This window comes from Pipistrellus hanaki (assembly GCF_964339955.1).
Source record: "Pipistrellus hanaki genome assembly, chromosome: 1".
In the NCBI taxonomy this organism is placed as follows: Eukaryota; Metazoa; Chordata; class Mammalia; order Chiroptera; family Vespertilionidae; genus Pipistrellus; species Pipistrellus hanaki.
The window spans coordinates 142,189,821-142,217,643 of NC_140503.1; the positions used below are offsets into that span (position 1 = coordinate 142,189,821).

At 40.9% G+C, this 27,823-nt stretch overlaps 1 protein-coding gene and 1 long non-coding RNA gene across 2 annotated transcripts in view; one reads left to right on the forward strand and one right to left on the reverse strand.

The window, feature by feature from the left end:
• The window catches only part of LOC311617061, a 39,447-nt gene extending 14,993 nt beyond the window's left edge, over positions 1–24,454 (forward strand). The window contains exon 3 of the long non-coding RNA XR_014794044.1: positions 22,809–24,454. This is a non-coding gene — a long non-coding RNA (uncharacterized lncRNA). The remainder of the gene's footprint in view (positions 1–22,808) is intronic.
• Positions 643–27,823, reverse strand: CYP2U1 (cytochrome P450 family 2 subfamily U member 1). Its single transcript, XM_084872668.1, has 5 exons — positions 27,246–27,823; positions 11,517–12,152; positions 9,368–9,529; positions 3,704–3,871; positions 643–2,940 (listed from the first exon to the last, which is right to left on the reverse strand). The coding sequence occupies exons 1-5, from the start codon at positions 27,727–27,729 to the stop codon at positions 2,762–2,764; spliced, it is 1,629 nt and encodes a 542-aa protein (XP_084728794.1). The 5' UTR covers positions 27,730–27,823; the 3' UTR covers positions 643–2,761.

Here is a 27,823-nt window from a genome sequence, read left to right on the forward strand (position 1 = left end):
GAAAGACTAATACCATGCAGTTTTATTTACATGTGAAATCTAAAGAGCAAAATAAATCAGAAACTAATTCATGAATAAAGATAAATTGATAGTCACCAGATGTGAGAGGGTTGGAGCAATTAGTGAAAAAGGTAAAAGGGTTTAAGAAGTACAATTTGCCACATAAAAATAGTCACAGGAACGTAAAATACAACTTAGGGAATGTAGTCAATAATACTGAAACTATACATAGTGTCACAGGGGTACTAGATTTATTAGAGTGATCACATTATAAGTTATATGAATGACTAAGCACTGTTGTATATCTGAAACTAGTATAATGTATATTCAACTATAATTGAAAAATAAATTAAAAAAATTTTTTTAAATACTTTGCCACAAGAGCTTGTTTAGGTTCATCCTTTCCTTAAATAATGCTGGACTTTGACTTTGAAAATAAGAAACTTGGGCTGTGATACAGTTGTGAGAATAAGTATATTACCCAACTGTCTAAATGTTTATATAATACTGTGGTTATCTCCTTCTTTTTGGAGGTTTACTCCCTCTTCCATTTCCTAACTTGACATCTGGTAAAACAGAATTTGGTTTAGCAGTTAAAAAAAAAAAAAAACAAGAAACAACAAGAAAAAACACATGAGACTATTAAAGTTAAACTGAAATGTTTAATAAAAGCATAAAAACTATGCTAAAGATGAAGACTAAAAATTAGATATTAGGCAAATTTATAAAACAAAGTGCTACAGTTTTTACATTTCAACAAATCATAAAGTATAAAATGTCAACATGAGCAAGGAAAGCATTAATAGCCTTTTTGGTGACTAGCCATATAAAGCTGTTTTTAAAGTGCTACACTGAGATATTATATTTAAGAGTTTAGTAAAGACCTGATTTCAACATAGTCACACATAAAACAGTTTTTTCCTCAAGTAAGCTATGAACTGTTTTGTTAGGAAAGTTGAAATTAAGCTTGTATAAAATTAAGGAGTAAGAAATTTGTTAATCCCAAATTACCAGTGCAATTCAAAAGCCTATGAAATTCCAGATCAGTAACAAACTGTCCTGTTCAAGGTGCACTTTAATCCACACATGTATCTTATCTAAAATCCATATCACAGCCTCTCCATTTACTTACAGTTTGTTTCAGGGCATTTAGTTTATTAGTTGTGTTTTCTTTATTAACAAAAATCCTCAAGGCACCTATAGATTAGCCTATGTTTCATTTGTCCATATTGAAAGTGCAGAGGGTAGGTAGACTGCTAGGGATCAAGTGGTGGCAGTATAGAGAAGTGGTTTAGAGAGAACTCTCCAGGCACAAAGACTGGTAAATTTGAAATGAGTCTTTTCACTAGGTACCTAAACATCTAAGTTTTAGCTTTATTGGCTACAAAATGGCATCCTCCTAATAATCTGTAAGGATTATGTATGCCTACAAGTAAAGCACTGAATATGGTACCAGCAGAAGGAAAGGCTAAAAAATCTAGTTGTTTATATTATTATCATGATTACTTCTATATAAGGAAGAAGTACTGTGGATGAATAAACGAAAAGGCTCATCTCTCTTTGGACTGTGTTCTCATTGGGAGCAATACTGCATACTGGGCAGGACAGTTCTTGTACAGAATTGCTCAGACATTTGGCATCGGGTCCTAAGGCATCAAAGGCCAGTAACACTCCCATCGTTGTGATAATCAAAAATACACCCATACATTTCCAAACACGCCCCCCTCCCCCCGAAAGAGATCGTTACCTTTATTGAGAACTGCTCTTCTAGAGGGGCCTTCTTTATTAAGAAACAATTTAGTTATTTTAATACGAATAATAATTTCTTACTGTCTTTGATTGTATTTAAGGATGCAATACATTAGGCCTGGTGGCAGGGAGAATAGGAAAGAATTCACTACAATCTGAATCCTAGTATAAAAATTCCCAGGCTCACTATTTAGGGCTCAAGCCAAAAGGTAGAGCTGTATCTTTGCAAGTAAACTCAGCAGAAAGGAATTCTGCCATGAAGCCACGTCTTCAGCTAGTCTGACTGTCATTTAGTTGAAATGGAAGGTAGACATATAAATTCATGACCTTTCCTCAACATTACTGGACCAGGGTCCACTTCCTCCCATGTCTACAAAAAGTAAAAACTAAAATTACAGAAAGATTAACAAGAACAACCCTCACACACACACACACACACCCCCCCAAACTGGCACAGGATTTGTGGCAAGGAAAGCTCTAATTCAGTCTAAACTCACATCCTTTTCTGACAAAGTATTTACGTCTGAGCACTTTAATGTTGCCACAGGTCTGAAATAGGTCGGTCTTCCTTCCATTCCTAAATGTGTTCTTCAGAACTTAACAGTGTTTTGATGATGTTAGGAAAGGTATAGGGCATTTGACCGTCTTAATGCTGAGAGAGAGAAGGCAAGTTTTGTTACCACATGAAATGACTAAGGCACTGAGATGAGAAGAAATGCTCATTGGTAGAAGCCACTGGGAATAAAATCCAGATCTCCTGCTTCCCAATCCAGTCCTCTAGCCCCATTCCCTAAACCACAGAGAGACGTTACTAAAATGGCTGAAGTAGCTCCTCCTGCTGAGGAGCCCGGAGATGAAATCTCCCATACGTTCTACCCTCTTTTTAGTGTCCAACCTGAGCCTAACCTGGATCCGCTAAGTTGCTGGATCCACTGTCAAGTGCAGAAAGAAGAATGTGTTTAGAAAGACATGTATTTACATCCTGTTCACCATCTCCTTTCAGAGATGTTCTTTATCTCTTTGAAATGATTATTTTAAATGGATTCGGGGCTAAAGTTAGACCATATTTTCCAGTCAGATTGGGCTTCTCAGAATCCTTAGGTAAAGCGAATGTGAAACTCTGCATCAGGCTCACAAACGTCAGGAACAGTTCCATCTTTGCCAGCTGCTCTCCCATACACACCCGCTTCCCTAAAATAAGAGCAGGAAAAAAATAAGCATTATAATATCATCTCTTTTCCTGTCTCTAAAAGGACACATTTATATGAAATATCTAAATTGTTCTAAATACAGATAAAGAGTTTTAAAATAAAATTGCCACATATGCCACATGACCTCCCACAATAATGCTGATTAAAATTTTTAAATAAAATTGCCACATATGCCACATGACTTCCCACAGTAATGCTGATTAGAATTTTTACATACGAAGCTCACATTTTAACTCCTCATAAAAATCTATTTTCATTCTAGACAGGAACTAGAGACAGATCTGATTCTTATCTCCTCCTAGTTATATACCTACTTATTTCTTTCCTGTGCTCTTACCTGGATGATTAGGGAAAAAATAAATCAGATTAAGACTCCAGAGTATTCCTTCTCTAGGAACCTAAAGGAGCAGCTGCTGAGAATAGAGAACTCCTCTCACCCACCAGCCATCAGACAGTCAAAAGCTGCTCTGAACTTCAGCAGTTCCTTGGCACACAATCAATCACTAGAACAGTTCAGAGATGACAATTCCTAGGCATATTTAAAGATTTAAAACCAAATTGCTTTCCCTTAGTTTTTAAAATCTGAAATGAACATAGTGGAGATCTATTATCTAAATGATTTATCTCTTATATTAGCTTGCCCGGAAAGAAACATTTTTAAAACAGTATTATGAAATAATAAAATATTCTTTTGGTTCTCATTCATTTTTAATTATGCCATTAAGAAAATAAAGTTAACTGACCTATCCCAAAAGGAATAAACGTTTCTCTTTTAATAAGTTGTCCTTGCTCATCCAGAAATCGAGTAGGGTTGAAATCATTAGGTTTCTCCCAAATGGCTGGGTCTCTGTGCACTGCCCACAGGTTGGGTAGTATCACTGTGCCTTTAGGAATAGTATAGCCTTGGAGCACTGAAACAAACAAACAAAAACAGGGTCATTCAGCATACTTTTTACTAATAGTTTTTTAAACATTGATATCTAAAAAATACCTAGTGACATACCAAGCTCTTAATTTGCTGAGACTAAACCTTGAGGTACTTGCAGGCAGGGGCAAGACCTTACCACTTGGCATCCCTTTCTCCATACTACCCCAGGATCCAGCTTGAGAGTTGTTTCAACGGATGTTGAATTAATGCATTAGATCAAACCATAACAACATAATAATGAAAAGAAAACACATAGAAATCACAGGGTATACCAGTTAAACTTTTCCCAAAGAATAGAAATTTCTAATCCTATATAATAAAAGGCTAATATGCAAATTGTCCCCTCCACCAGGAGTCTGACCTGGAGATCAGTGAGGGGGCAGAGCTGGCCCACTGACTGCCCTTAGCCCCTCCCCCCAAGCCATCCCCCCTCTAATTGCCTGCCCACCCCAATCGGGGGAGGGGTTGGCCTGCCAACCACCAGCGGCCCCTCCCCCTGCTGGGGCAGGCCAGATGGACTCCACCCATGCACGAATTCATGCACCAGACCTCTAGTACTTGTATAAAACTTTATATTTTACAGTCTTTTATGTCCACACAATAATGAGAAAGGTAACAATAATAATAAGGTAAAGGGATGTACAGGGAAGTCAGCATTGCCTCTTAATTGGCAGAAAAATTCATATGCACTTTAAGAGATGCCCCAAAGATACCGCACACACAGTAAATTTAATTTGTACCAAAGAAATTGTTAAATGCTCTAATGCCATTTATAAGTGATTGCCTCCTACAACAGTCTCATAATTAATTTAAGCTGCTACATCATGAGCTGTCTCCTGGGAAGTAAATTCCTTGTTACAAGTGAATTTGAGTGCCTATACAGGGTGGGCAAAAGCAGATTTACAGTTGAAGTTCGTGAAACACAGTTTATTCTTGTATTATTGTTTATTAATTGTATTATTTTTCATATGAGCAACTGTAAACCTACTTTTTCCCCACCGTGTATGTCAAGGGCATAACCAAAAGGACACATTTCACCATGAGAGGTTGAAACAGGTACCCTTAAAATCAAAAGGGCTCTTCCAACTCTTTAATATTTATTCTTCAGTTGCAGAATTGTAACAACTGAAGTGGGATAATTCCAAATTAACATCTTGCTGGCCATCTATTTGGAGCCAGAACTTGCTCTTGTGGCCAGCTACTTTTAGTAGTTTTGGCAACCCATGGCTCTCTCTTTTTGTTCCACAAACCAGTGTTTTGTTCTTCAATAATAGTTCAGCTAAAAACATGCTATTGTAGTACTTATCTTGGTAAATATGATGCCAAGAACCAAGAAAAGGCCATAAGACAGATAATCTGTTGTACTTTTTGCCTCCACCCATATATATCTTGAAGTTGCAAATATAGCCACTCTTACTTTCACAAAGCATCCTTACTAAAATTCCACATTTTATTTATTTTTGCTGGATAATACATCTTGAATCTGATGCATCCTCTCCATGGAATTGTTGCTTCATTGAGTGATAACTGCTGTTTTGGTACATATAAAGATTTAAGTTTCGAGATAAAGTGATGTGTAAAGATGGTCTATGTTACATGTTATTTGTAAATTATCATTCAGATGAGAGAATGTAAGTGTTTACTCAAACCTCTTTCTATAAATATAGTTTTTTGGAACTATGGGTGATTCAAGTAAAGGATTGGTTGAATAGTAATCTTTTCATTCTGGCTTTTTCGTTAGTCCCATCAATATAATTAAACCAAGAAGAATCAAGATAGCGGCATAGATAAACACCTATACTTGCTACTTCTTACCACCACATCAAAATTAGAACTAAAAGGCAGAACAACTACCACCCAGAACCGTGGGAAAGCTAGCTAAGTGGAAGTTCCACAACTAGAGAGGTGAAGAAGGTGCATTGAGACTGGTAAGAGGTGCAGAGGCACAGAAAATGCTGGCACCCGGTGTGCTGCTTTTCGAATTGGGAGGGAGATACAAGCTCTTGCCTGCTCTGAATTCCAGTTCTGTGTGACTCTGGGAGACCCAGATACATACGGGGAGAAACTGGACTGTCTGGCATTGTGACAGGAACGCAAGGGCCACTTTCTCTCAGAGGTGCTCACAGCAATCATTGTTCTTGCATGGGTTCATGGGAGGTAGAGACTCGGGGAACTCTCCAGTGCAGGGCTGACTGGAAGCCATTGCTGTTTGCTCCACCCTGGTGATTCCCAGAGACCCCACCCCTCCCAATTTACAACCCCACCCAAGCTGTGTGCAGCAGCTTTTGCACATGAATTGCATGTCCTTTCTCTGCCTAAAACCTGTCAAACTGTAGCTGGGTCAGAGAGCCCCAGAGCTTCTAAAAGAAGGCCCAAGACCCAGCAGCAGCCTGCCTTGCTTCAGAGTTGGGCCTCATCTGGGCACTTCCAAACCCCATATAAAGGAGAGGAATTTGCAGATGTCTCTGTAGCTCCTGCTAGGTGGCCCCAGACAGTGGCTGACCTTGCACCTCCTTGGAGATCCGAGAGCCAGTGTACCCAGCGGTCAGAATGAGACCATACTGGATTATAACTGTTTATATCTATAAGAGACACACTCAAGGGGCAGACTCAGCACCAAAGCCCCAAATGAAGCAAGTCCTGCCCCATAAAGGTGTCTCCTGCACAACAGATCTTCTAGTGTAGAAACAGCTGGTCATCACAGCCAGTTGGCCTAGAGGTCAATTCCTCCCAGTGATACTAACATCAATTAAAAGTTAACTACAACAAGACTGTGCACACAGCCCACAAAGGGGTGTACCAAGAGCATCCACCTCAGGTGACAGGAGGCTGAGCCACTAGGCCTAAAGGACACCTACCACACAAGGCCACTTTATCAACTCAAGGAGACTTAGCAGCTACCCAGTACATAGAAACAAACACAGGGAAGCAGCCAAAATGTGGAGACAAAGAAACATGTCACAAATGAAAGAAATGGATGAGAGCAAAATACTGGATATAGAGTTCAAAACCATGGTAATAAGGTTACTCAAGAATCTTCTAGATGCCCAAACTGGTTTGGCTAGAGTGTTGGCCTGTGGACTGAAAGGTCCCAGGTTCGATTCCAGTCAAGGGCATGTACCTTGGTTTTAGGCACATCCCTAGTAGGGGGTGTGCAGGAGGCAGCTGACCAATGTTTCTCTCTCATCGATGTTTCTAACTCTCTCTCCCTCTCCCTTCCTCTCTGTAAAAAATAATATATATATATATATATATATATATATATATATATATATATATATTTTTTTTTTTTTTTTTTTAAGTATCTTCTAGAAACCTCTGAGAAATTTAGTGAGACCCTCAAGGATATGAAAAAGGACCAATCAGAAATTAAGCATACACTGACTGAAATAAAGAATAATATACAGAGATTCAACAACAGACTAGAGGATCCCAAGAATCAAGTCAAAGATTTAAAATACAAAGTAGCAAAAAACACCCAACTAGAAAATCAAAAAGAAAAAATAATCCAAAAATATGAAGATAGTGTAAGGAACCTCTGGAAAAACTTCAAATGTACCAACATCCAAATTATGGTGGTGCCAGAAGAAGAGAGAAAGCAAGATACTGAAAACCTATTTGAAGAAATAATAACAAAAAACTTCCCTTACCTGTTAAAAGAACTAGACTTACAAGTCCAGGAAGCACAGAGAACCCCAAACAAGAGGAAATTCAAAGAGGATCACACCAAGACACATCATAATGACAAAGAGAAAATCTTAAAAGCAGCAAGAGAAAACAGTTAGTTACCCATATGACTGTCAGCTGATTTCTCAACAGAAACTATGCAGGCCAGAAGGGAGTGGCAAGAAATATCCAAAGTGATGAATAGCAAGAACCTACAAACAAGATTACTCAACCTAGCAAAGCTATCATTTAGTATTGAAGGTCAGATAGAGAGCTTCACAGACAAGAAAAAGCTAAAGGAGTTCATCCCCACCAAACCAGTATTGTATGAAATGCTGAAGGTATTCTCAAAGAAGAGGAAGAAGAAGAAAAAAGTAAAGATAAAAAATTATGAACAACAAAGTGACAACAAATACATATCTATCAACAAGTAAACCTAAAAATCAAATGAATAAAAAACCTGATGAACAGAACAGACTGGTGAATGTAATAGAATCAGGGCCATGAAAATGGAGCAGATTGACAGTTCTTGGGGGGAAGGAGTTATGGGGGCTTCCGGAAGAGATTGGACAAAGAGCTTACACCTATGAATGAGGTCAGTGGGTGGGGGAAGATGGGGGGAGGCCTGGAGTAGGGTGGGAACCGAGTGGAGGGGAGCTATGGGGGGGAGGGGGGTAGGAACATCTTTTTAAAATAAAGATTTAAAAAAATATATAATTAAACCAAGAAACTTCTTTATATCCATATAAGTAACTTTCATCTATGGTGAAGTTTTAGCAAAGGTTTTGTGGTATTTTTCCACGTGCTAATGTATAAATTGGTTTGAGAAGTAATGAGATTGAAAAAATTCTTATCAAAAAATAAATTTGTTACTTCACTTATACTTTATGGGTCTTCAGGTTGAACAGTTATGCCTGAAATGTTTGTACAATCCTCAAGGTAAAATGTCTTTTTCTGCCCATTCTTCTTCAGAATCACTTTCACTGTTGGATACTTTCCATTGCTTTTGCTTTCGTGATAGTCTAATGTCAAACTCATTACTATCTTCTGACGAGGTACTATCTTCCAGCTGACTACCAAAGTCACTCGGCCAATCAGACGCGGTGTCTGCATATAATTCACTCTAACATTCTTTTCTGCCGTGACACGTCTGTTTTAAAAACTTATGCCATAATCAAAAATGGATAGAAAGAATAGATGTATTTCTTGTCACGACTGAGGAGTTGAGAAAAAGGCAGGCATAGGAAAGAGGAAAACTAGGGACGGCTGAAATAAGTACCCAGCAGTGAAGTGGCTTGCATCTTGCAACTCTTATAATCTGAGCCTAATCAGACATAACTAAGAAAACAGTCTAGAGTGTTCTTTTAAAATTCTACATTGCTTTCAGACCTTAAAATTACTTAATGTGAGTGGAAACACCAGTTGACTCCTGACCAGTAAAAAAGGTGTTAAAGGCCTTAATTCCATATTTTGACTAGCTCTTCTGGCCCCTAAGAAGAGGATGGAGAGGTGGGTGCCTTTGTCAATACTAGAGTTTCTTCTGTCAAGGCAGCCACCGCAGATGGCAGCTTAACTTGTTTGACCATTGTGAGCATCTGTGCTCTGAAGAGCAAGCCATTTACAAAACAAGCTGTGTGGAATGCCAGTACAACAAATAATGGACAACTATCTGCTGAAGCATCCCCTGGACACCTGATTATCTATGATACAGTGCTAAAGTGTTGGAAGGATCAAGGTGGGTGATGGACACCATACCCTCACCTCAACTTCCCTGGGCTGGGCTTCCCATCAAAGGTGGAAGTTCTAGACTTGCCTGTTTTCGCCGAGGTCATATGTGGAATGGAAAGCGGCACTACCATCGTCATCCTCTGCACCTCCATGATGGTGGCTTCTGTGAAGGGCATCTGGGCCTTGTCAGTGAAGGAAGGGACTCGGTCAGCACCAATGACCCTTTCAATTTCTTCGTGAACCTTTACTATACAAAGAGAGAATAAACCAGAAGATCAGTCACTAGTAAGTTGAGACTTCCCTCCTATGCCACTTACCATTACCTTGTATGTACAACCAGCAATGTGGCAGTACAGGCCTGATTCAGCCTGAGTGAAGTGAAGCATTGATCAGATATTCCAAGTGGAGCAAGCTAGCCCCTGTATTTAGGAGTACTCTGAATTATTCTGTCGTGTGAATAATGGATGGACTATCTAAGCCAGGGGTCCTCAAACTTTTTAAAGTGGGGGCCAGATCACGGTCCCTCAGAGAGCTGGAGGGCCGGACTATATGAACTACTAATTCCTACTGTAACACCTCGGCTGCGCTCACTGCCCAAAAAACCTGGCGGGCTGGATCAGACTCCTCTGTGGGCCGCATGTGGCCCACGGGCCGTAGTTTGAAGACCCCTGATCTAAGCTTTACTGGTATATGAGATAATATATGGTAGCCCAACAAGGCTCCCAGTGATCTTCATGCCTCTTAGTTTACACATTCAATTTTAATTGATTTTTAGAGAGAGAGAAACATTGATGTGAGAGCAAAACATCTATTGGATGCCTCTTGCACATCCCCTACCGAGGATGGAGTCCACAACCTGGGCTTGTACCCTGACCTGGAATCAAACCAGCAGCCTTTTGGTGCATGGGACAATGCCCAACTAACTGAGCCACACTGGCCAAAGCTTGGTTTACACATTGTTACGCAGTCCCCTCCCACATTATACTAAGTTGGTCTGAGTGACTAACAGAGTAAGGGAGGAGTTGGCATGTCAGTTCTGAACTTAGCTTATAAAAGACACTGTGGCTCCTGTCTTGGCCATTCACTCTCTCTAGGGTCAAGTCAAGCAGCCCTACGGCAAGGTCCAAGTGGTAAGGTCTGCAACCAATAGTCAAGTGGGTGAGCCATCTTGGAAGTGGATTCCCCAGCCAGATTTGACTACTACATCATGAGAAATCTTAAGTCAGACCATCCATTCTAAGCCACTCCTGGATTCCTGATTCTCAGAAACTTTGTGAGATATTATTTTAAGATGCTAAATTTTGGGATAATGTGTTACTCAGCAATAGATTAACCATTACAGATAAGCACAATCCCATCTGTAGTAGGGAGAAAAAAAAAAAAAAAGCCCCTCAAAGATGTCCACAAGCTAATCCCCTGAAACCTGTGAACATTCTGCCTTACCTGGCAAAAGAGACTGCAGATGTGATTAAACTAAGGAGCTTATAGTGGGGAGATTATCCTGGATTTTCTGAGAATGCTCCATCTAATTACTTGAGTTTTTAATTGGAGAACTTTTCCCAGTTGAATTTAGAGGCAGAGGAAATGGGACTACAGATGAGTGGTCAGAGAGAGGCAATATTTCTGGCTTTGAAGATGGAGAAAGAGGGCCGTGAGCCAAGGAACCCAGAAATGGATTCTCCTCTAAAGCCTCCAAGAAGGAACGCAGCCCTGTCAACCTCTTGAGTTTAGCCCAGTGAGACATGTGTCAAACTTCTAACGTGCAGAACTAGAAGAGAGTTACTAAGTAGGTAGTTATTCGTTATAGGAACAACAGAAACGAATACACTTATCTTCCTGGTTCATCCACTATGCACTGCCACTGGCATCCACTGCCTATTGGGATTGATGCAGTGGAACTAGCTGTGTGAGTTTGTGAAAGTCACAGAACTTCTCTGGACCTCTGTTCTCCATTTTAAAAACAAGATGAATGGGTTTGGATGATCATTATGATTCCCACCAGCTCTAAATTGTTATTCCTCTCTCAAGTTCTTTCTTAGTCACAGTTTCTACACAGAATCAGCCCTGTACAGATTTAAAGCAGGGGCAAGTAAGTATGACACGGTCTAGAAACGTGGAGTTTCAATAGTACCTCTCCATTGCTTAGTGCCAGGAGCCACAGGATCACCAAAGTTGCTGATCCTAATTTATATAACCCAACTTTGCCATGAATAAAGGAAACACCTATTAATTACCTTGTATGTCAGGGTACAGTGACATATACAGAAGGCACCAAAGCAAAGAGTTAGTCGTGGTATCAGTCCCAGCAATGAAGAGATCACTGATGATATAAAGTAAGTAATCTTCATTAAAACTACTATCACTGTTGTTTTTCTTCTCTTCATCCACATGGAGAAGGTACATGTCTATGAAGTCCCTTGGGTTCTCAGCGTCCAGAGATTCTCGATGTTCTTTGATCATTCTTCTAAGGAAACCGAGAATATCATTTTCAATTTGCCTGAATTCCTTAAATGGTCCGAAGGGAAGATAATAAAGCCAGGAACATATGTTGACCAGTTGGAGCTGGCTGTTCAGACAGATTTCTAACCCTCGTGACATAAAAGTAAGCATTTTCATAAACTCACTATTGTTGTAATCAAAGCGCCGGCCAAAACACATAAGGCAAATGATGTTAGAGACAGCATTGTGGACAATGGGGAAAGGATTGAAGGGGTCTCCTCCATGTTTTTGCATTTCCTCCTTCACATATTTGAACTCCTTAATAATCTTGGGCTCCAAGTTAAGCTTTCCTAAGCCAAAATGACGAAGAGTTGAATGAGAGAACTTCCTCTGTTGTCTCCAGACTGGACCATAACGTGCGAAAACAACTCCTGCAAACGGACACATGAGGAAAGACGTTGAGAGATGGCAATACTTGACAATACTCACCAGGACATACCAGGAATATATTCCGTATTTCTCAAGTCACTTGTGCAAAGTTCATATACATATAAAGATTACCATCCAAGACAAATGATTAGCAAAATGTAATTAAAAAGATAGTATATGTTTCTAATAACAAAAATCATATGCAGTTTGATTAGGGAAAAAAATTTGGTATACAGCTTATCATTATAGATTCTAACTCCTGGTAAAATGAAAAGCAGTGATTTTCAATTTCTAGAGTTAGTGTGCATTTTAAGATCTTATTTTCATAAGAGTGAATCCGGGCTTTGAAAATATTTCACGCTGGATACAGCCTTTTCTAAACATTCTGAACGGAACAATTAGCATGGTAGCAGACTGCAGATGAGGGCAGGGATGGTATCTGATTGTGCTCACCATTAAAATCCCAGCTCTTGGTATAGTGCTGAGTACAAAGGAGGAGCTTGTTAAACATGAGCTGAATAAATCAATAGCACAGCTGAATTAGAACATTGGCCATTATAGTTTGAAGTCAAGTAACTGGCAAGTAATCTAAAATGTCTATTGTTGGCAACTTCCCTAATTTAAAAACATCTGAATTCAAGGTCACTCACAACTATATCTTACTTGACCTCACTTATGTTACACATCTTCCACCACCAGAGCCAACAGAATTGCTCTCAGATATTCCTTGTTTCCCGTCATCTTTTTCATCCTCCTACTTTCCATGGTGTGTTTTACTGTTTCAGCCAGTTCTCTTCCTTTCCCACTTTTAATCTATGTATTTCTGCTGCCTTCAAAGCATGCTTCATTTGCTTATCAGATAGTTCTGAATGCCTACTAGGTGCCAGGAACTGGGATGTAGAACAGTAAAAATAACTACTGTTACTTTATAATGAAGTATTAGAAACTTTATAGTTAATCTAATATCTAATGGAGAAGTTTCCCTCTCCCCCACCACCATCTTGTTTTTTGAAAATTGTTTTTCATTATGCTTGGCTCTTTACTCGTTCATAAAACTTAGTTCTATTTTTTTTTAATTGCCTTTGGGATTTTGATTGGATTTAATTTATAGATTAATTTGAACATTGACTTCTTTTTGATCACTGGACTTGCTTGCAGTCCAAGAATAAATACAACTTCAGTTATGTTTTATGCTTTTTTCAAAACAATGTTAGACTTGGTTTTCTTAATTAAAAAAAAAAAATTCTTTATTTTTGAAAGTATTATATTATGTCCCCTTTTTCCATTGACCCCCCCTCAGTTCCCATCCCCTAGCCCCAGCCTTCAGCACGCTATTGTCTGTGTCCATGGGTTATACATATATGTATACAAGTTGGTCTTGATTTTCTAATTTTTTAATTCATATTCATAAATGAAAATACCTGTAAATTTTATTTTTTTATAATGTACTTGTCTGGATATACTGGCCTCCTAAAATTAACCATCATTCTGCTACACCCACAAGCCATGCCCACCAGCCACGCCCATCAGCCAGTCAGAGCGAGTATGCAAATAAATCCAACCAAGATGGCTACAGCCAGAGAGGGCAGGAGAGAGGCTTCCGTTTCCCAGGCAACAGAGGAAGCCAAGCTTTCTACCTGCCCTAGCCGGCCTAAGCCTCCACTCAAGGCTACAAAGTTTTAATTATAGAAGGTAAACAAATCCAAACAGAAATAGTGGCAGCCACGGAACTGGAAAGAGCAGGAGGCCAGGGTTGTCCCTGGCAATGGAAGAAGCAAAGCTTTCCACACACCCTGGATGGCCTAGGCCTCCGCTCCAGGCTACAAAGTTTCAATTGTAGAAGGTAAATAAATTCCAGATACCAGGACCTCTGCTTGGGTTGCCAAGGCGTGGCCTGCCTGCAAATTACCACAGGCCCCTTGCTCAGGCCACCCCATGCCCCAAGGGAAGTGTGTCCAGGACACGCTTCAGGACAAACCAGCTGGCCCCCACCCATGCTCCAGGCCTCTATCCTATTTAATAAAAGAGTAATATGCAGATTGACCATCACTCCAACACACAATATGGTTGCCCCCATGTCAAAAATCCTGCCCCCATGTGGACACAAGATGGCCACCACAAGATGGCCAGCAGGAGAGGGAAGTTGGGAGGGACCAGGCCTGCAAGGGAGGGAAGTTGGGGGCAAACAGGCTGGCAGGGGAGCAGTTAGACATCAATCAGATTAGCAGGGGAGTGGTTAGGGATGATCAGGCTGGCAGGCAGAAGTGGTTAGGGGCAATCAGGAAGGCAGGCCGGTGAGCAGTTGGGAGCCAGCAGTCCTGGGTTGTGAGAAGACTGCCTGTTTAGGCCCAATCCCACTGGGATTGGGTTTAAATGGGCAGTTGGAGAGAGTGCAGGCTGGGCTGAGGGACACTGCCCCCCCACCCCCCCCGCCCACGAACCATGCACAAATTTCGTGCACTGGGCCTCTAGTTCTTAATAATTAAGTCTGACAAGGTATACATCAGCTTTCTTTCAGATATTTTCTTAGTATAATTGTGTCCTTTCTTTTACTTTGAATTTGAATGAACTCTTATGTTTGGGGTATGTTTCTTTTTTTGGGAGAGGATATAACTCTTTTAAACAACATTTATTTGGATGAAAAAAAAATACATTCTGGCCATCATTTAGCCTGTAAACTTAGTCCATTTACATACATTTAAATACTATTCCTGACATTATTTTGCACTTTCTACTTGTCCTACTATGTCTATCCTCCCCCTGCCCACCCTTCCTTTCTTGCCTTTTGAGTTGAGAGGACACAGGTGAGTGATCACCCTCCAGTTTTTAAAAAGCTTATTAATGTCTAGTTTAATGGCCAGCAAACTACAAACCAAAGGCCAGATCCAGCCTGCTACTTCTTTTTGTATTGCAAGAGAGCTAAGACTAGCTTTTACATTTTTACATGGTTGAAAAAAAGTGCAAATAATATTTTGTGTTATTGACCATCTATATGTCCACTTTGGTAAGTATCTATTTAGGTCCTTTGTGGAAATCATATGAAACTGAAATTTTAGGGTTTATTACTAAAGTTTAAGTAGAACACAGTCAGTTATTGAGTCACTGTAATTATTTACACAGTCCATAGCTGCTTTTGCACTAAGTTGCAGAACAGTCACAACAGAGATTGGTGGTGGGGGAGGAGATTTTCTCTGCCAGGGTCCAGGCCAAGAAAGGCAGTTTTCCTTGTTTTGCTCCTGGCCAGGTTTGTTGAGTGTGCTTTGCCTAATACACTCCGAGTTAAGCTCTTTAAGAGTTTTCTCTATCTAGAGGTAACTTTTCATCCAGTGTGGTACAAGGCCATCTCTCTCTGCCCTTGCTTCTCCAACACTGCATTCCTGATGGACCAGGAGCTCAGTAAAACCCAGTGTTCTCCAGAACATGTGTTTTCTATTTTCTGCAGGGGTGGAGCGATGGTAAGGAACTGGCCTAACAGTAATACCTTATAGGCATTTCAAGCAATCGCTCTTTTTAGCTCAGTTTCACCCCTGTACCTCCAATTCCTGAGCCCAGTTCTACAGAGTAAACTGTCTCACAGTACTCTCCTCTGTAGATACATAAAAAGGTTGTCATCCTTCACTCTATGAACTCATTTACTAATCCTGTGTCCATTTTTTGTCTTCAGACAAAGCTTTTTATTTTGATGTAGTCCAGGGCACCTGTCAGGCAGCCAGGTTGTGATGGCAGGCCCAACTGTCTGGGGGTGAGGGGGTGGGTGATGTGTCACAATGGCAGGGCCAGGTGCGTTAAGTCAAGGTGACAGGGCAGGCAGGCCAGGCAGGTCAACGTGGCAGGGCGGTTGTCCAGGGCACAGTTGTGGTGCAGGACTGTACATACATTGCATCACAGGTGGAGTGTAAGCTTCTGTTAAAAGTCCCTCTGGTTTAGAATGTGATTGTCAAGACAAGGATGGAATGGGAATGTTTCAATTATTCCCCCAAACAGAACACTGCCTTTGTTCTGTTTAATAAAGTTCCATAAACTACTTCCTAGACAAACACAGCTTAGTCACTCTTCCTGTCTTTAACCAGGGCCAAGTTTTTTGCTCAGTCAGCATTTGCTAAGTATTGTTGGGCCTCCTTTCCTTTCCTTGGAAAAATATGGTCTCTCACGCCATTTCAGGATTTGATACTATAATAATTCCAACTATCATCTCATCACGTAAGACATATGAGATTTCTACTTTGTTCTTTTACTCAAGGAATTTTATTCTTCCTTTGTTAGGTCTTCAGTCTGTATCATCTACTTACCATCTTTTAAATTACACGCCTGCCTGTTTCAGAAATACTTTATCCAGCAAAATGCCCTTTTTCTATCAGTTTTCCCATATTTATTTAGAATCTCCTAAATAAATGAGGTCCTGCATGCTTGATACTAAGAGCACAAAGATTTAGAAGATACAGTCCCTGCTCTCAAGATGCCTATAGTCCTGTGAGGAACTGGGTAACCCAACAATCCTAATATACCGTTATATGTTGGATTGTATTGAAGTTGCATCTTGTACTGAATGTTGAACACCGTATCAGCTAGGAGAAGGCAGTGCTTCTCAGAAGAAAGGTCATCTGAGCTGATATTTGTTAATAAGGATGTGCATGAAGGAACCGCTTAGAAAAATAAATAACTTTAGCAGTGTCAAAAAAAGTATTTCAGGAAGAGTTTTTGATGATGAGCTAACAGGAATGAGGTGCAAGACAGAAGTGACACCAAAGTGACAGTGCCCAAGAATGCCAGAGATGAGAGACATTGACAGAATTGATGGCCTCAGGGTTCCAAACTTTACAAAATACCCATGATGTGGAGCCAGAATGACTTAGGGTCTTAGAAGTATTTGGAAGAGATCTGGCATAGCCTATCATCTTCATTATTAGCCCTGAAAAACAATGCTGGTCATGAATCTATTGGTTGGGAATGACAAAACAAAACAACAACAAAAATACCCTCAAGCTAGTTTAACAAAAAGATCAATTAGGATGTGGAACCAAAAAACAGGAAGGGCCGAGTGTCACCACCTCATGATACAAAATGTTCCAGAACTTTTTTTTACTGCACCCAGATTACTGCACTTCCTTCTGTCTGACTGACTTTTTCCTACTGCAGACCAGCTTTTACAAGAAAATTGGTTATCTTAAGATGTCTAGTCCCCCATTTTCACCGCCAGAGAGAGAAAAGCCCTCCATTCCCCAGGTCCAACCTCAAAATTGCTGGGGAAGGATTTAAATGCTTCACGTATGCCATAGTGATACCAATTTGGGACACCTTAAGTTCATTTTGTGGCTTGAGGTTTCCAAACTATGCCACAAGTATAAATTCTTACCCCAAAACCATTTGAGGATAGGCCTCTAGTTATGAATTCTTGAGTTCTGTGCCCAGCCCAGAACTCAAGTAACCAGTCTTACAAAGAACTGAGATAATCTCATCAATCCACCTTTGATCAGGGGTCTATCCCTCAACTAGTCTTTGAGACCAGGGAAGAGAGTTCTTATAAAGATAAGTCATCACTTGGCCCAGCCACAGTTAATGTCTACAAAAGAATGGTGGGGACAGAGTTCCCCAGACAAAGGGGGTGCTCTTGTCAAAGGAATAGATTCTAGATAGTTGAAACAAAAATCCACCTCAAACCAAACAAAGGTCAGGCTAAACTGACTATAATGCATCCTCACAAAGGAATACTGTACACCACTTAAGAACTTTGCAGAAGAACATATTTTTTTAATTTCCCCTTTTTATTGAATTTATTGGGGTGACACTGATTAACAAAACTATACAGACTTCAGGTGCACAATTCTATAACAGATCATCTGTACACTGTACTGTGTGTTCACCACCCAAGTTTAGTTTCCATTCATCACCATTTACTAGTATCCCCTCTATATCTTCCTCCACCTCCCTGCAGCAATCACCGTACTACTAACTGTCCATGTCCATGAGTACTTTCTCTCTCTTTTTTTTTTTTTGCTCAATCCCTCCACCACCTTCCTATCCAGCCCTCCTCCCAACAGGTGTCAGCCTGCTCTCTGTCTATGAGTCCGTCACTACTTTGCTCATTAGTTCATTAGATTCCATATGTGAGTGAAATCATAAGGTACTTATCTCTGACTGGCTTATTTCACTTAGCATAATGCTCTCAAGGTCCATCCATGCTGGCGTGAGGATAAGATTTTCTTATTTTTTACAGCTGAGAAGTATTCCATTGTGTAAATGTACCACAGCTTTTTTATCCACTTATCTACTATCCACTTATTATAGAAGTCCACAGGGTCATAGAAGTGTTCCTCTTAGTAGGAATTCATGCTCTCTTACATAACTATTTTAAATAACTATTCTACTGCATTTACCATAAGAGTCAAGTTATCTTGTTTTTCTCACTCATTTTCAAATTCCCCAGATGAACTTTCATTTCTATCTTCAGTTCTGAACTTCCTTTTGAGTCTTCTTCCCCTTCTAGGCAGCCAATGCTGATAATGTATCCCATACTTTTAAACTTCTTCATAAATTTCTTTGCCTTTCATTTGTATGGCTTTGGCATTTGCCTAGACTCTTGCTCCAAGTCTCTAGCAATGCTTCACAATTAGAAATGATCTAATTTCTATCAACAGGGAAATAAATAACAAAAGCTAGAAGTAAAATTATACTTTAAATATATGATATGTAAGTTTTAAATATATATACCAAATAAAGTTATGTACTGTTTATGAATCTGAAGCAAATCTGGGTGGTGGATAAATGTGTTTATATTGCTCTCTGAATCTTCAATTTGAACTATTTTATAATAAAAATAGAGTGCAAAAACATTTCAGAAGAAATGGGCCACACTTAAGAGTAAACCACTTCTTTGGTAGCTTTGCTTCTGAGTTTGTAGCTTTATTTTCTGTTCCTGCTCAGGAAAAAAATCATATGAATTAATGAGTGTGATGGGTACAGCTGACGTAGTACATTTAATAGCCTATCTAGCTTATTGTAGTGTTTATGGGCTTAAAAAGAGCACCAATCAAAGTATATTTTAAAAAACTCAAATATAATGGTAACCTTCCCACATTCTAGATTGTTTTGGCAATGTGTTAACTATTTCCAGCCTTTCTATGCATATCATAGTTTATTAAACATTCCCTGTCTGCTAGTCTTTAGCAGCAAAATTATTTTCAAATATCTTGTGATAAATATTTAATAATGTTACTGGCCCCTAATTCACAATATCATTTCTTTCCCCTAAAATTATGCACATGTTGTATCTGAACAGTTTCACATATTACAATTTTGCCACTGGAAACCTATAGCCAAAGTTGGCTTGGGCACACCTCAAGTCTTGCTCGGCTGAGCCGCTCAGCCTTTTAGCTTTAGTGGCCTTGCTTCTTCATGTTGGTCACGCTGTCCATCTCTTGACCTGTGAAGTTTACTCAGAATTCATCTGCTCTTTCAATTCTTTGATAAGCATCTTGAAATAAACTCACATTCTCTCCTTTAATTCTACACTCTTGAAAAAGTTTCAACTGTAAAAATTTTCCTATCCAGATGGTCTATTCTCTATTCCAAGTTAAGTCCACAAGCATTTCCTTTGTGACATATGGTTCTTCCTCTACTTTTTTATAGTCAATTACCTTCACCAGCTACAGAAATTTTTCTCAATTCTTTCACATGCATCAGAATAAAAGGAGCACTGCCTAACACATCCTGTCTCTTGGAGCAGGGGTGGGGAACCTTTTTTCTGCCAAGGGCCATTTGGATATTTATAGCATCATTCACAGGCCATGAACAATTATCAACTTAAAAATTAGCCTGCTACATTTGGTCAAACCTTTAACTCACCCCTAATGCCTGGGCACGGTCAGACCAAATGATTTACGGGCCTTACACAGCCCTCTGACCGGATGTCCCCCACTCTGTCTTAGAGGAATGCATGCATTAGTTGAGATGTTTCCCCAGGCTCACAGTGCTTCTTAAATAAAGAGGGATTTCATAATAATCTGTGCTCCAACTAATACTTAGAAACTGACTCATTATAAATTCTTGCTGAAACCCGGTTTGGCTCAGTGGATAGAGCATCGGTCTGCGGACTGAAGGGTCCCAGATTCGATTCTGGTCAAGGGCATGTACATTGGTTGCGGGCACATCCCTGGTGGGGGTGTGCAGGAGGCAGCTGGTCAATGTTTCTCTCTCATCGATGTTTCCAGCTTTCTATCTCTCTCCCTTCTTCTCTGTAAAAAAAATCAATATATATATTTTTTAAAAATAATAATAAAAATAAATTCTTGACCAAACTATATATCCACCAAAAAGGACCTCAGAGAAGAAAACCTAATTCCTACCTTTAAAAATCTAGAAGAGCTGGGACCGGTTTGGCTCAATGGATAGAGCGTCGGCTTGGGGACTGAAGGGTCCCGGGTTCGATTCCGGTCAAGGGGATGTACCTTGGTTGCAGGCAGATCCCCAGTAGGGGGTGTGCAAGAGGCAGCTGATCGATGACTCTCTCTCATCGATGTTTCTAACTCTCTATCTCTCTCCCTTCCTCTCTGTACAAAATCAATAAAATATATTTTAAAAAAAAAAATCTAGAAGAAAAGACAGACATGCAACACAAAAAATACGATGTGATAAGTCCATCAACAAATGCCTGTATGCATGCATTCATTAATTTCTTGATTACCTCCTCTGTGCCAATTAGTGGGGACACTGGTTACCAAGATGAACAAAATCTTTGCCCTCACAGAGCTCACATTCCAGTAGTAGACGGAATAAGCATGTGATAAAGTGAGTTGTGGTACTGGAAAGTGTCTAAAATCAGACTAAAGGCAACATTTGGCCTGAGAGATGACAAGGAGTCAGTCAAGTGAAAAGTTATTCTGGGCCCACGACAAACCCAGTGGCCTGAGGCAGTCACACCCTTGGCAGGAATTGGCTTGGTGTGCCTGTTGAAATGTACAAATAAAAGGAGAGTGGGAAGAGATAAAATCAGAAAGGCAGGCAGGGGCCAGATTCTTCAGGCACAGTAGGTCAAGTATGGAGCTGGAGGCAACTGGTTTCAGCTAGGAAGTGACATGGTTAAGTACATGATTTTTAAAAATAAATCCCTTAGGCTGATAGAGAGATAAAAGGCTGGTGCAGAAGCAAGCGGGCTAGTTCTGAGGCTTCTGAGTATCAGAGAAGAAATGATGGCAGTTTGGAAGAGGATGCTAACAATAAAGATGGAAAGCCGTGGGTGGGTGTAGACACATAAATGCAGTAGGAACTGACAAGTGGTCAAGTGACTGGTAGGGGGTGGGGTGGGGGTTAGAATGAAACAGTGATACCAAATCATAGAGAAGAGGGTAGAGCACCTCTGCCTGGGAGTGGAGAGGTGTCTCAGGGACCACCTTCTCAAAGAGGTGACATTTAAGCAGGAATGGAAAAACAAAGTAAGTGTTGGTGAGAATGTGGAGAAATTGAACCTGTCATCACTGATGGGAATGTAAAATGGTGCAAGCACTATGGAAAGCCATTAGGGCACCTACTCAAAAAATGTAAACAGATTTAAACTCGGATCAGGCAATTCCACTTTTGGGAATATACCCAAAAAATTAATAGCAGGGACTTGAACAAATATCTATTTTTTCAACTGAGTAATTATTTATTGAGGGTCTGCTTAGTGTCTCTTCAGCAAAAAGAAGCATTGGAAACACAATTTCGGTCATCAAATGCCCATTTCATGAAAGATACTGTAGAAAGGTGGGTAAACAAAGACGGTTAGGAGAAATCACCAGGCCGATGATCCTGGTCTGATGAAGGAGACTGGACGAGGGGGCTGGCCTCACGGTGGGCCCGGCTGTGCACGGAGAAGCCCCAAGCACTCTGTTCACATTTGGTTACTTGGGAATGGGTGTGGTGTGCCCCAGGGACGGTATAGAGTAAGGCTTCGAAACAAGAACGTCCGCTGCGACTCTGGAAGACCTGTGACTAGTTTGGCACAGCTATAAGACTAATCACCAGGATAGTGTGGATTTGAGCTGATAATAAAGACCTTTTGCAGTTTTGAGCAGAGGAGACATACTGATTGACAGCATATATTTTGACACCACACAATCAGGAAGTGGCTGATAATACATTTATAATTGTAATTTTGAGGGTGAGATCCCATTATTTCTGGTTTACATAAAAATTTAAGAAGCTTGCCCAAGTTCACGCAGCTAAAGAGTGACAAAGGCAGGATCTGAAACCCAGTTCTAACTCCAAACCCAGAGATTTTGAGCATTTTACTGTGGTCTCAGAATCCTAGGCAGTCCACCATCTGGTTATTTATTTATTTATTTAAACAGGTTTGACATCCTGCACCAGCTCATTTCTATACTTTAAGCTATTTAAAAATGAAAAACTGTTAAACAATGGTGGTTTTTGCAGTGACATCGGTGAAAGAAGGCTTAAAAAGGGAGTTTTTCAATAGATAATACATACAGTAAAATTCAAAGGACACAAGCAAAGAGGGAAGTTTCCCCCAAACTCTTATTCCCTTATACAAAGGCAAACACTATCAACCATTTATTGTGTACAATAAGGATTTTCTATAAATACATAAGCATTTTGTGTGTGTGTGCTTGTGAGTTAAAGATGGCCACAAATTCTTATCTCCTGTCCACTCTTCTCATGGACAGTGGACTCTCTCTCCCCTCTCCCTGCATCGGGAAGAGCTTTTAACCTACAGACTGCAGAAGTGACGTTCAATATTTGCTTCCATCCACCTGAGACCCAGCTGCCATGCCGTGAGAACCCCAACCCGTATGAGAAGACCACATGAAAAGAGCCAACGTGCTTCACAACAGCCCCAGCAGAGCGCCCGTGACACAGCGCCAACCGCCAGGCAGAGGAAAGCCCCAGGTGGCTGTGGCCCCGTCCAAGCCACGTGGCACCAAAGCACAAGCTGAGCCCAACCAACCACAGCCGTTAGCACTTGTTTGAACTAAAGTTTTGTGTTTTGTTTTGTTTTTTTTAAAATATATTTTATTGATTTTACACAGAGAGGAATTGAGAGGGATAGAGAGCTAGAAACGTGGATGAGAGAGAAACATCGACCAGCTGCCTCTTGTACACCTCCCCACTGGGGATGTGCCCGCAACCAACGTACATGCCCTTGACCAAAATCGAACCCGGGACCTTTCAGTCCGCAGGCCGACGCTCTATCCACTGAGCCAAACCGGTTTTGGCATGTTTGAACTAAGTTTTAAGGCCATTAGCTACATAGTGGTACACTAAGTTATTTAAAAAAAAAAAAAAAAAAAAAAGATTATCCGTTGTTCTTATTTTACTTATTTCCTTGGATATCTTCCAATAAGGCCATTACATGGATGGTACAAAATTTATTCAATGTCTTTCAATGAAATGTTGGTATTTGCCTATTTTCTACTTGTCTAAGTTCATGCAGCTAAAGAGTGACAAAGGCAGGATACAAAAAAATTCATGGATGTATTGTTCCATACATGTGAAAGTATATGTTTAGTTTAAAATTCGCCTCTTGTTTTCTAGAGCTACACTGTCTGCTAATAGCCATAAGATGCACTCACTTTCTCAATCTTACTATCTACCTTTAGCTAGTGAACAGCATAGAGAATATTTCTGTCATTACAGAAATATTTATTATATTATACATAAAAGTGCAGGGGTCAGGCGAAATTCCTGAAGAAGACTAAATGATATTTTAGGTTTCTGGGCTATATAATCTCTGAGAGAAATACTCTGCAATTATAATGCAAAAGCAGTCACAGACAAATGGTTGGTAAATGATCATGATTGTATTCCAGTTAACATTAAAATTGGAATTTTATTTAATTTCCATGTCACAAAATATTATTTTGATTGCATTGAAATTGCTTAGAGTATGTGCGTTTTTAAGTTTAAAACCAGGAGGTCTCAGTTTAGTCCCCAGTAGTGGGTGTGCAGGAGGAAGTCTCTCATCATTGATGTTTATACCTCTCTCCATCTCCCTTCCTCCCTGAAATCAATAAAAATAAATTTTTAAAAAAATAAACAAAATTAGATTGCCCTCTTAAGAGCATTTTGAAATACTACTTCCTGGAATGTCATTAGTTATCGCAAATAAACTCCAATAAACTTTCAAATTTCTACAGGTTTGAACCTTACATTTTACACCAAGCATGTAAGCAGATTACATGAAATAAATCTCTCTGTGTATATGTGTGTGTGTGTGTGTGTGTGTGTGTATTATATATATATAATAAATTTGTTTCTCTGAAGGAAAAAATTAAAATTAAACACTAGATTGCCCTCTTGAGAGTATTTTGAAATCTTGCTTCCTGGAAGTCAGCAGTTAGCTCAAATAAACTCTAATAAACTTTCATAAGAATTTTCTACAGGCTTGAACCTTCTTATATCAACAGCAGCTTCCACAAGCATGTAAGCTGATTATATAAAATAAATCTGTATGTTTGTGTGTGTGTGTGTGTGTGTATATATATATATATATATGTATATGTATATGGTGTGTGTATACACACACACACACACACACACACACTCACTGAGTGGCCAGATTATTATGATCTCTGAAAACATAATAAGCATAAGTTGGCTACTCAGTGTGTGTGTGGGGGGGGAGGAGGGGGGAGGGGTGTATTTTAGAGGCCCATTGCATGAATTCGTGCATGGGTGGAGTCTGGCCAGCCTGGCCAGGGGAAGGGGACATGGGCGGTTGGCCAGACTGTCTGCTGTCAAACTCCTGGTCGAGGGGACAATTTGCCTATTAGCCTTTTATTATATAGGTTATACAATAATGGTGGCCAGATTATTATGTGTTCAAATATCATAAAAATCTGGCCACGCAGTGTGTGTGTGTGTGTGTGTGTGTGTGTGTGTGTGTGTAGTGAATTCATCTGTTTCTCTGGAGGAAAAAAAATAAAAACTAGAATTGCCCTCTATCAAGATTATATTATTCTGGACATATAAATGCCTGTTTCCCCATTCCTTTAATAACTGCTAGAAAATGAAATCTCAACTATGAGTTTTATTTGCACTAACCTAGGTTAAATCATCATCTTTTAATTTTGTATGAAGATTTATCATCTTTTTAACTATTCATATTGGGTTATTGGGCTTTTATGCTTTGATTTATTGGAACTGTAGTAGATAGAAAAATTAACGTTGGCCAACATCTTTTACCAGTTTTGTTGGGGTTTTTCCTTAACAGATATTTGTACCATGTTCATAGCAGCATTTTTTCCACAGGAGCCAAAAGGAGGAAGCACGCAACTGTCAGGGGATGAACGGATAAACAAAATGTAATCCATACATACAATGGAATATTAGTCTCAAAAAGGAAGGCTGTTCTCACACATGCTACACCATGGATAGACCTTAAGACATTATGCTAAGTGAAATATGTTAATCACTGAAAGACAAATACTGTATGATTACTAAATTCATAGAAGAGGGAAGAAAAAAAAAAGGAGGTTGCCAGGGACTGAAAAAAAGAGAACTGAGGTTAATATTTGTTTAATGCTCACAAGACTTCAGTTTGGCAAGCCAAAGGGTTTTTACAACAATGTCAATAACCTAATGTCAGTGAACTGTAAGATTGAAAATTATTGAGTTGGCAAATTTTATGTGTATTTCATCACAATCTAAAAAAAAAGAAAAGCAGGCAGCCATGAGATTGGGAGAGAAATTCCAGGTAGAGGCAGTAGCCTGTGTAAGGCATGGAGAGGGTGAGGTATGAACTGTGACTTCAGTTTTTCAGTGAGATGTTTAGAATTTTATGATCATCACCAGGGTCCCAGTACATGAAATTCATGCACTTGGCAGGGGAGGGGAGGTCCCTCAGCATGGCCTGCACCCTCTCGCAGTCCGGGAGCCCTGTGGGGGGGGGGGGGGGGGATGGGGGAGAGGGATGGAGGCAGCTCCTGCGTTGAGTGTCTTCCCCCTGGTGGTCAGTGCACATCATAGTGAAGGGTTGTTCTGCTGTCCAGTCAATTTGCATATTAGCCTTTTATTACATAGGATTATATAAGATTACTACTATTCATTTAGAATCCTGATGCAAAACTCTGGCTTACTCAGATTCTAAAAAGCCTGAGTCTCTTTATGCCACATTCCAGAGACAGTAAGTAGCGGTTCACTTACTTAATAAATAGTTATTGAGATTTTCTACGTGCCAGACACACAGGAATTACCCTAAGCTCCTGGATGTCAGTCTACTGGTGAAGGCCCACATCCTGGCCCCAGGGTACAAAATTATGTAGCCTCAGTTTTGGTAAGTGCAGTGAAGGAAAAAATCTTGAACAATGAAATTGTTCTAATAACAGAGCTTAATTTTTGGAGAAGCGGGGGGGGGGGGGGGGGGGGGAGGGGGGGGGGGCCTCCCTGAGGCAGACATTTAATATCTGCAAAGGAGTGACTCAGAAAAACAAAACAAAACGTCTGGGACCTATGTTAGCCAATAGGACAAAGGAGGGGAAGGCTGACGAAGGGCAATAGATAAAGCAGGGAAATAAATAAATAAATAGGTGGATGGGTGGAGTCAGAGGAAAAGTAAATGTGATATTTTATTGAAGCAATGTGTTTCGTTTCCTAACCCAGAAAAACTGCCCAAGTTAGACTCCAGCAGGCAGGAATCACTGCGGCTACAAACTCAGTGCATTAAGTTTGCCAATGAAGGCTCCTAAAGTGTTTTCCTGGACTTTCTATTTTATGGGGAAATAAGATATCTTAAACTCTTGCATGCAAAGCTCAGAAGGTGAAAAGAATCCAAGTTTCCTCCTGGGACAGGGCCTAAGGGGAGTGAGGCTTGGTTCTGGGAAGGAGAGAACACCCCTGCGGAGATGCAGCCAGGCTTCACACTTTGCTGTCACCCCTTCCCCTCCCATTTCCCTTCCTCCTGATCTTGAAATATGAACGAGTAAATCCATCAGCTGCAGTGGAATGGCATCTTAAAGGCCATGGAAAAGGAAAGCACCGCCGCTAACCTCCTCCCCTCTCTGGACTGGGACGCAGGAGTGCCTCTGCGGCGGCGGGGTGCGTGCGGCTGGAGGCGGCGCAGGTCCGCAGCCTCGCGGGTTCCCCAGCCCCCGGGCCCCGCTCACCCTTCTCCTTGGTCACTCGGGAGACCAGCGGCAAGCGCGGGCGGTCGCTGAAGGCCTCGGCCTGCTGCACCAGCGCCTCGCGCACGCTGTGGAAGTCATTGAGCACCACCACCAGGAAGGGGCCCATGAAGAAGCTGTAGATGTTGCCGTAGACCTTGGCCAGGTTGGTCAGCAGCACCTGCGAGGCCGGCATGGATGGGTCCAGGTTTGACATTTTCATCCCTAAATTCACCCAGGACCTCGCGCGGAGGAAGGGCGGCAACAGCACGAAGCCGAAGTTGCCCACCACGGGCCAGGGCGTGGGCCCGGGGGGGATGCCCGGCGGCCGGCAGCGCCGCACCCAGCTCCAGCCGAGCAGCGCGGTCAGGCCGAGCAGCAGCAGCGCGCCGCCCGTGGGGTCCAGCCGCAGCAGCCCCAGGGGCGCGGGCAGGAGGCTCAGGGGCCAGGGCAAGCCCTCGGGGGGCGGCGGCGCGGGGGTGGCCATGGCCGGTGCAGGGACGGCCTCGGGGTTCGCCCTGCGGCCCCAAGGAGAGCGCTCCCCTGGCCGCTGCGCGCTGGGAGCGCGGCCTTAACCGCGA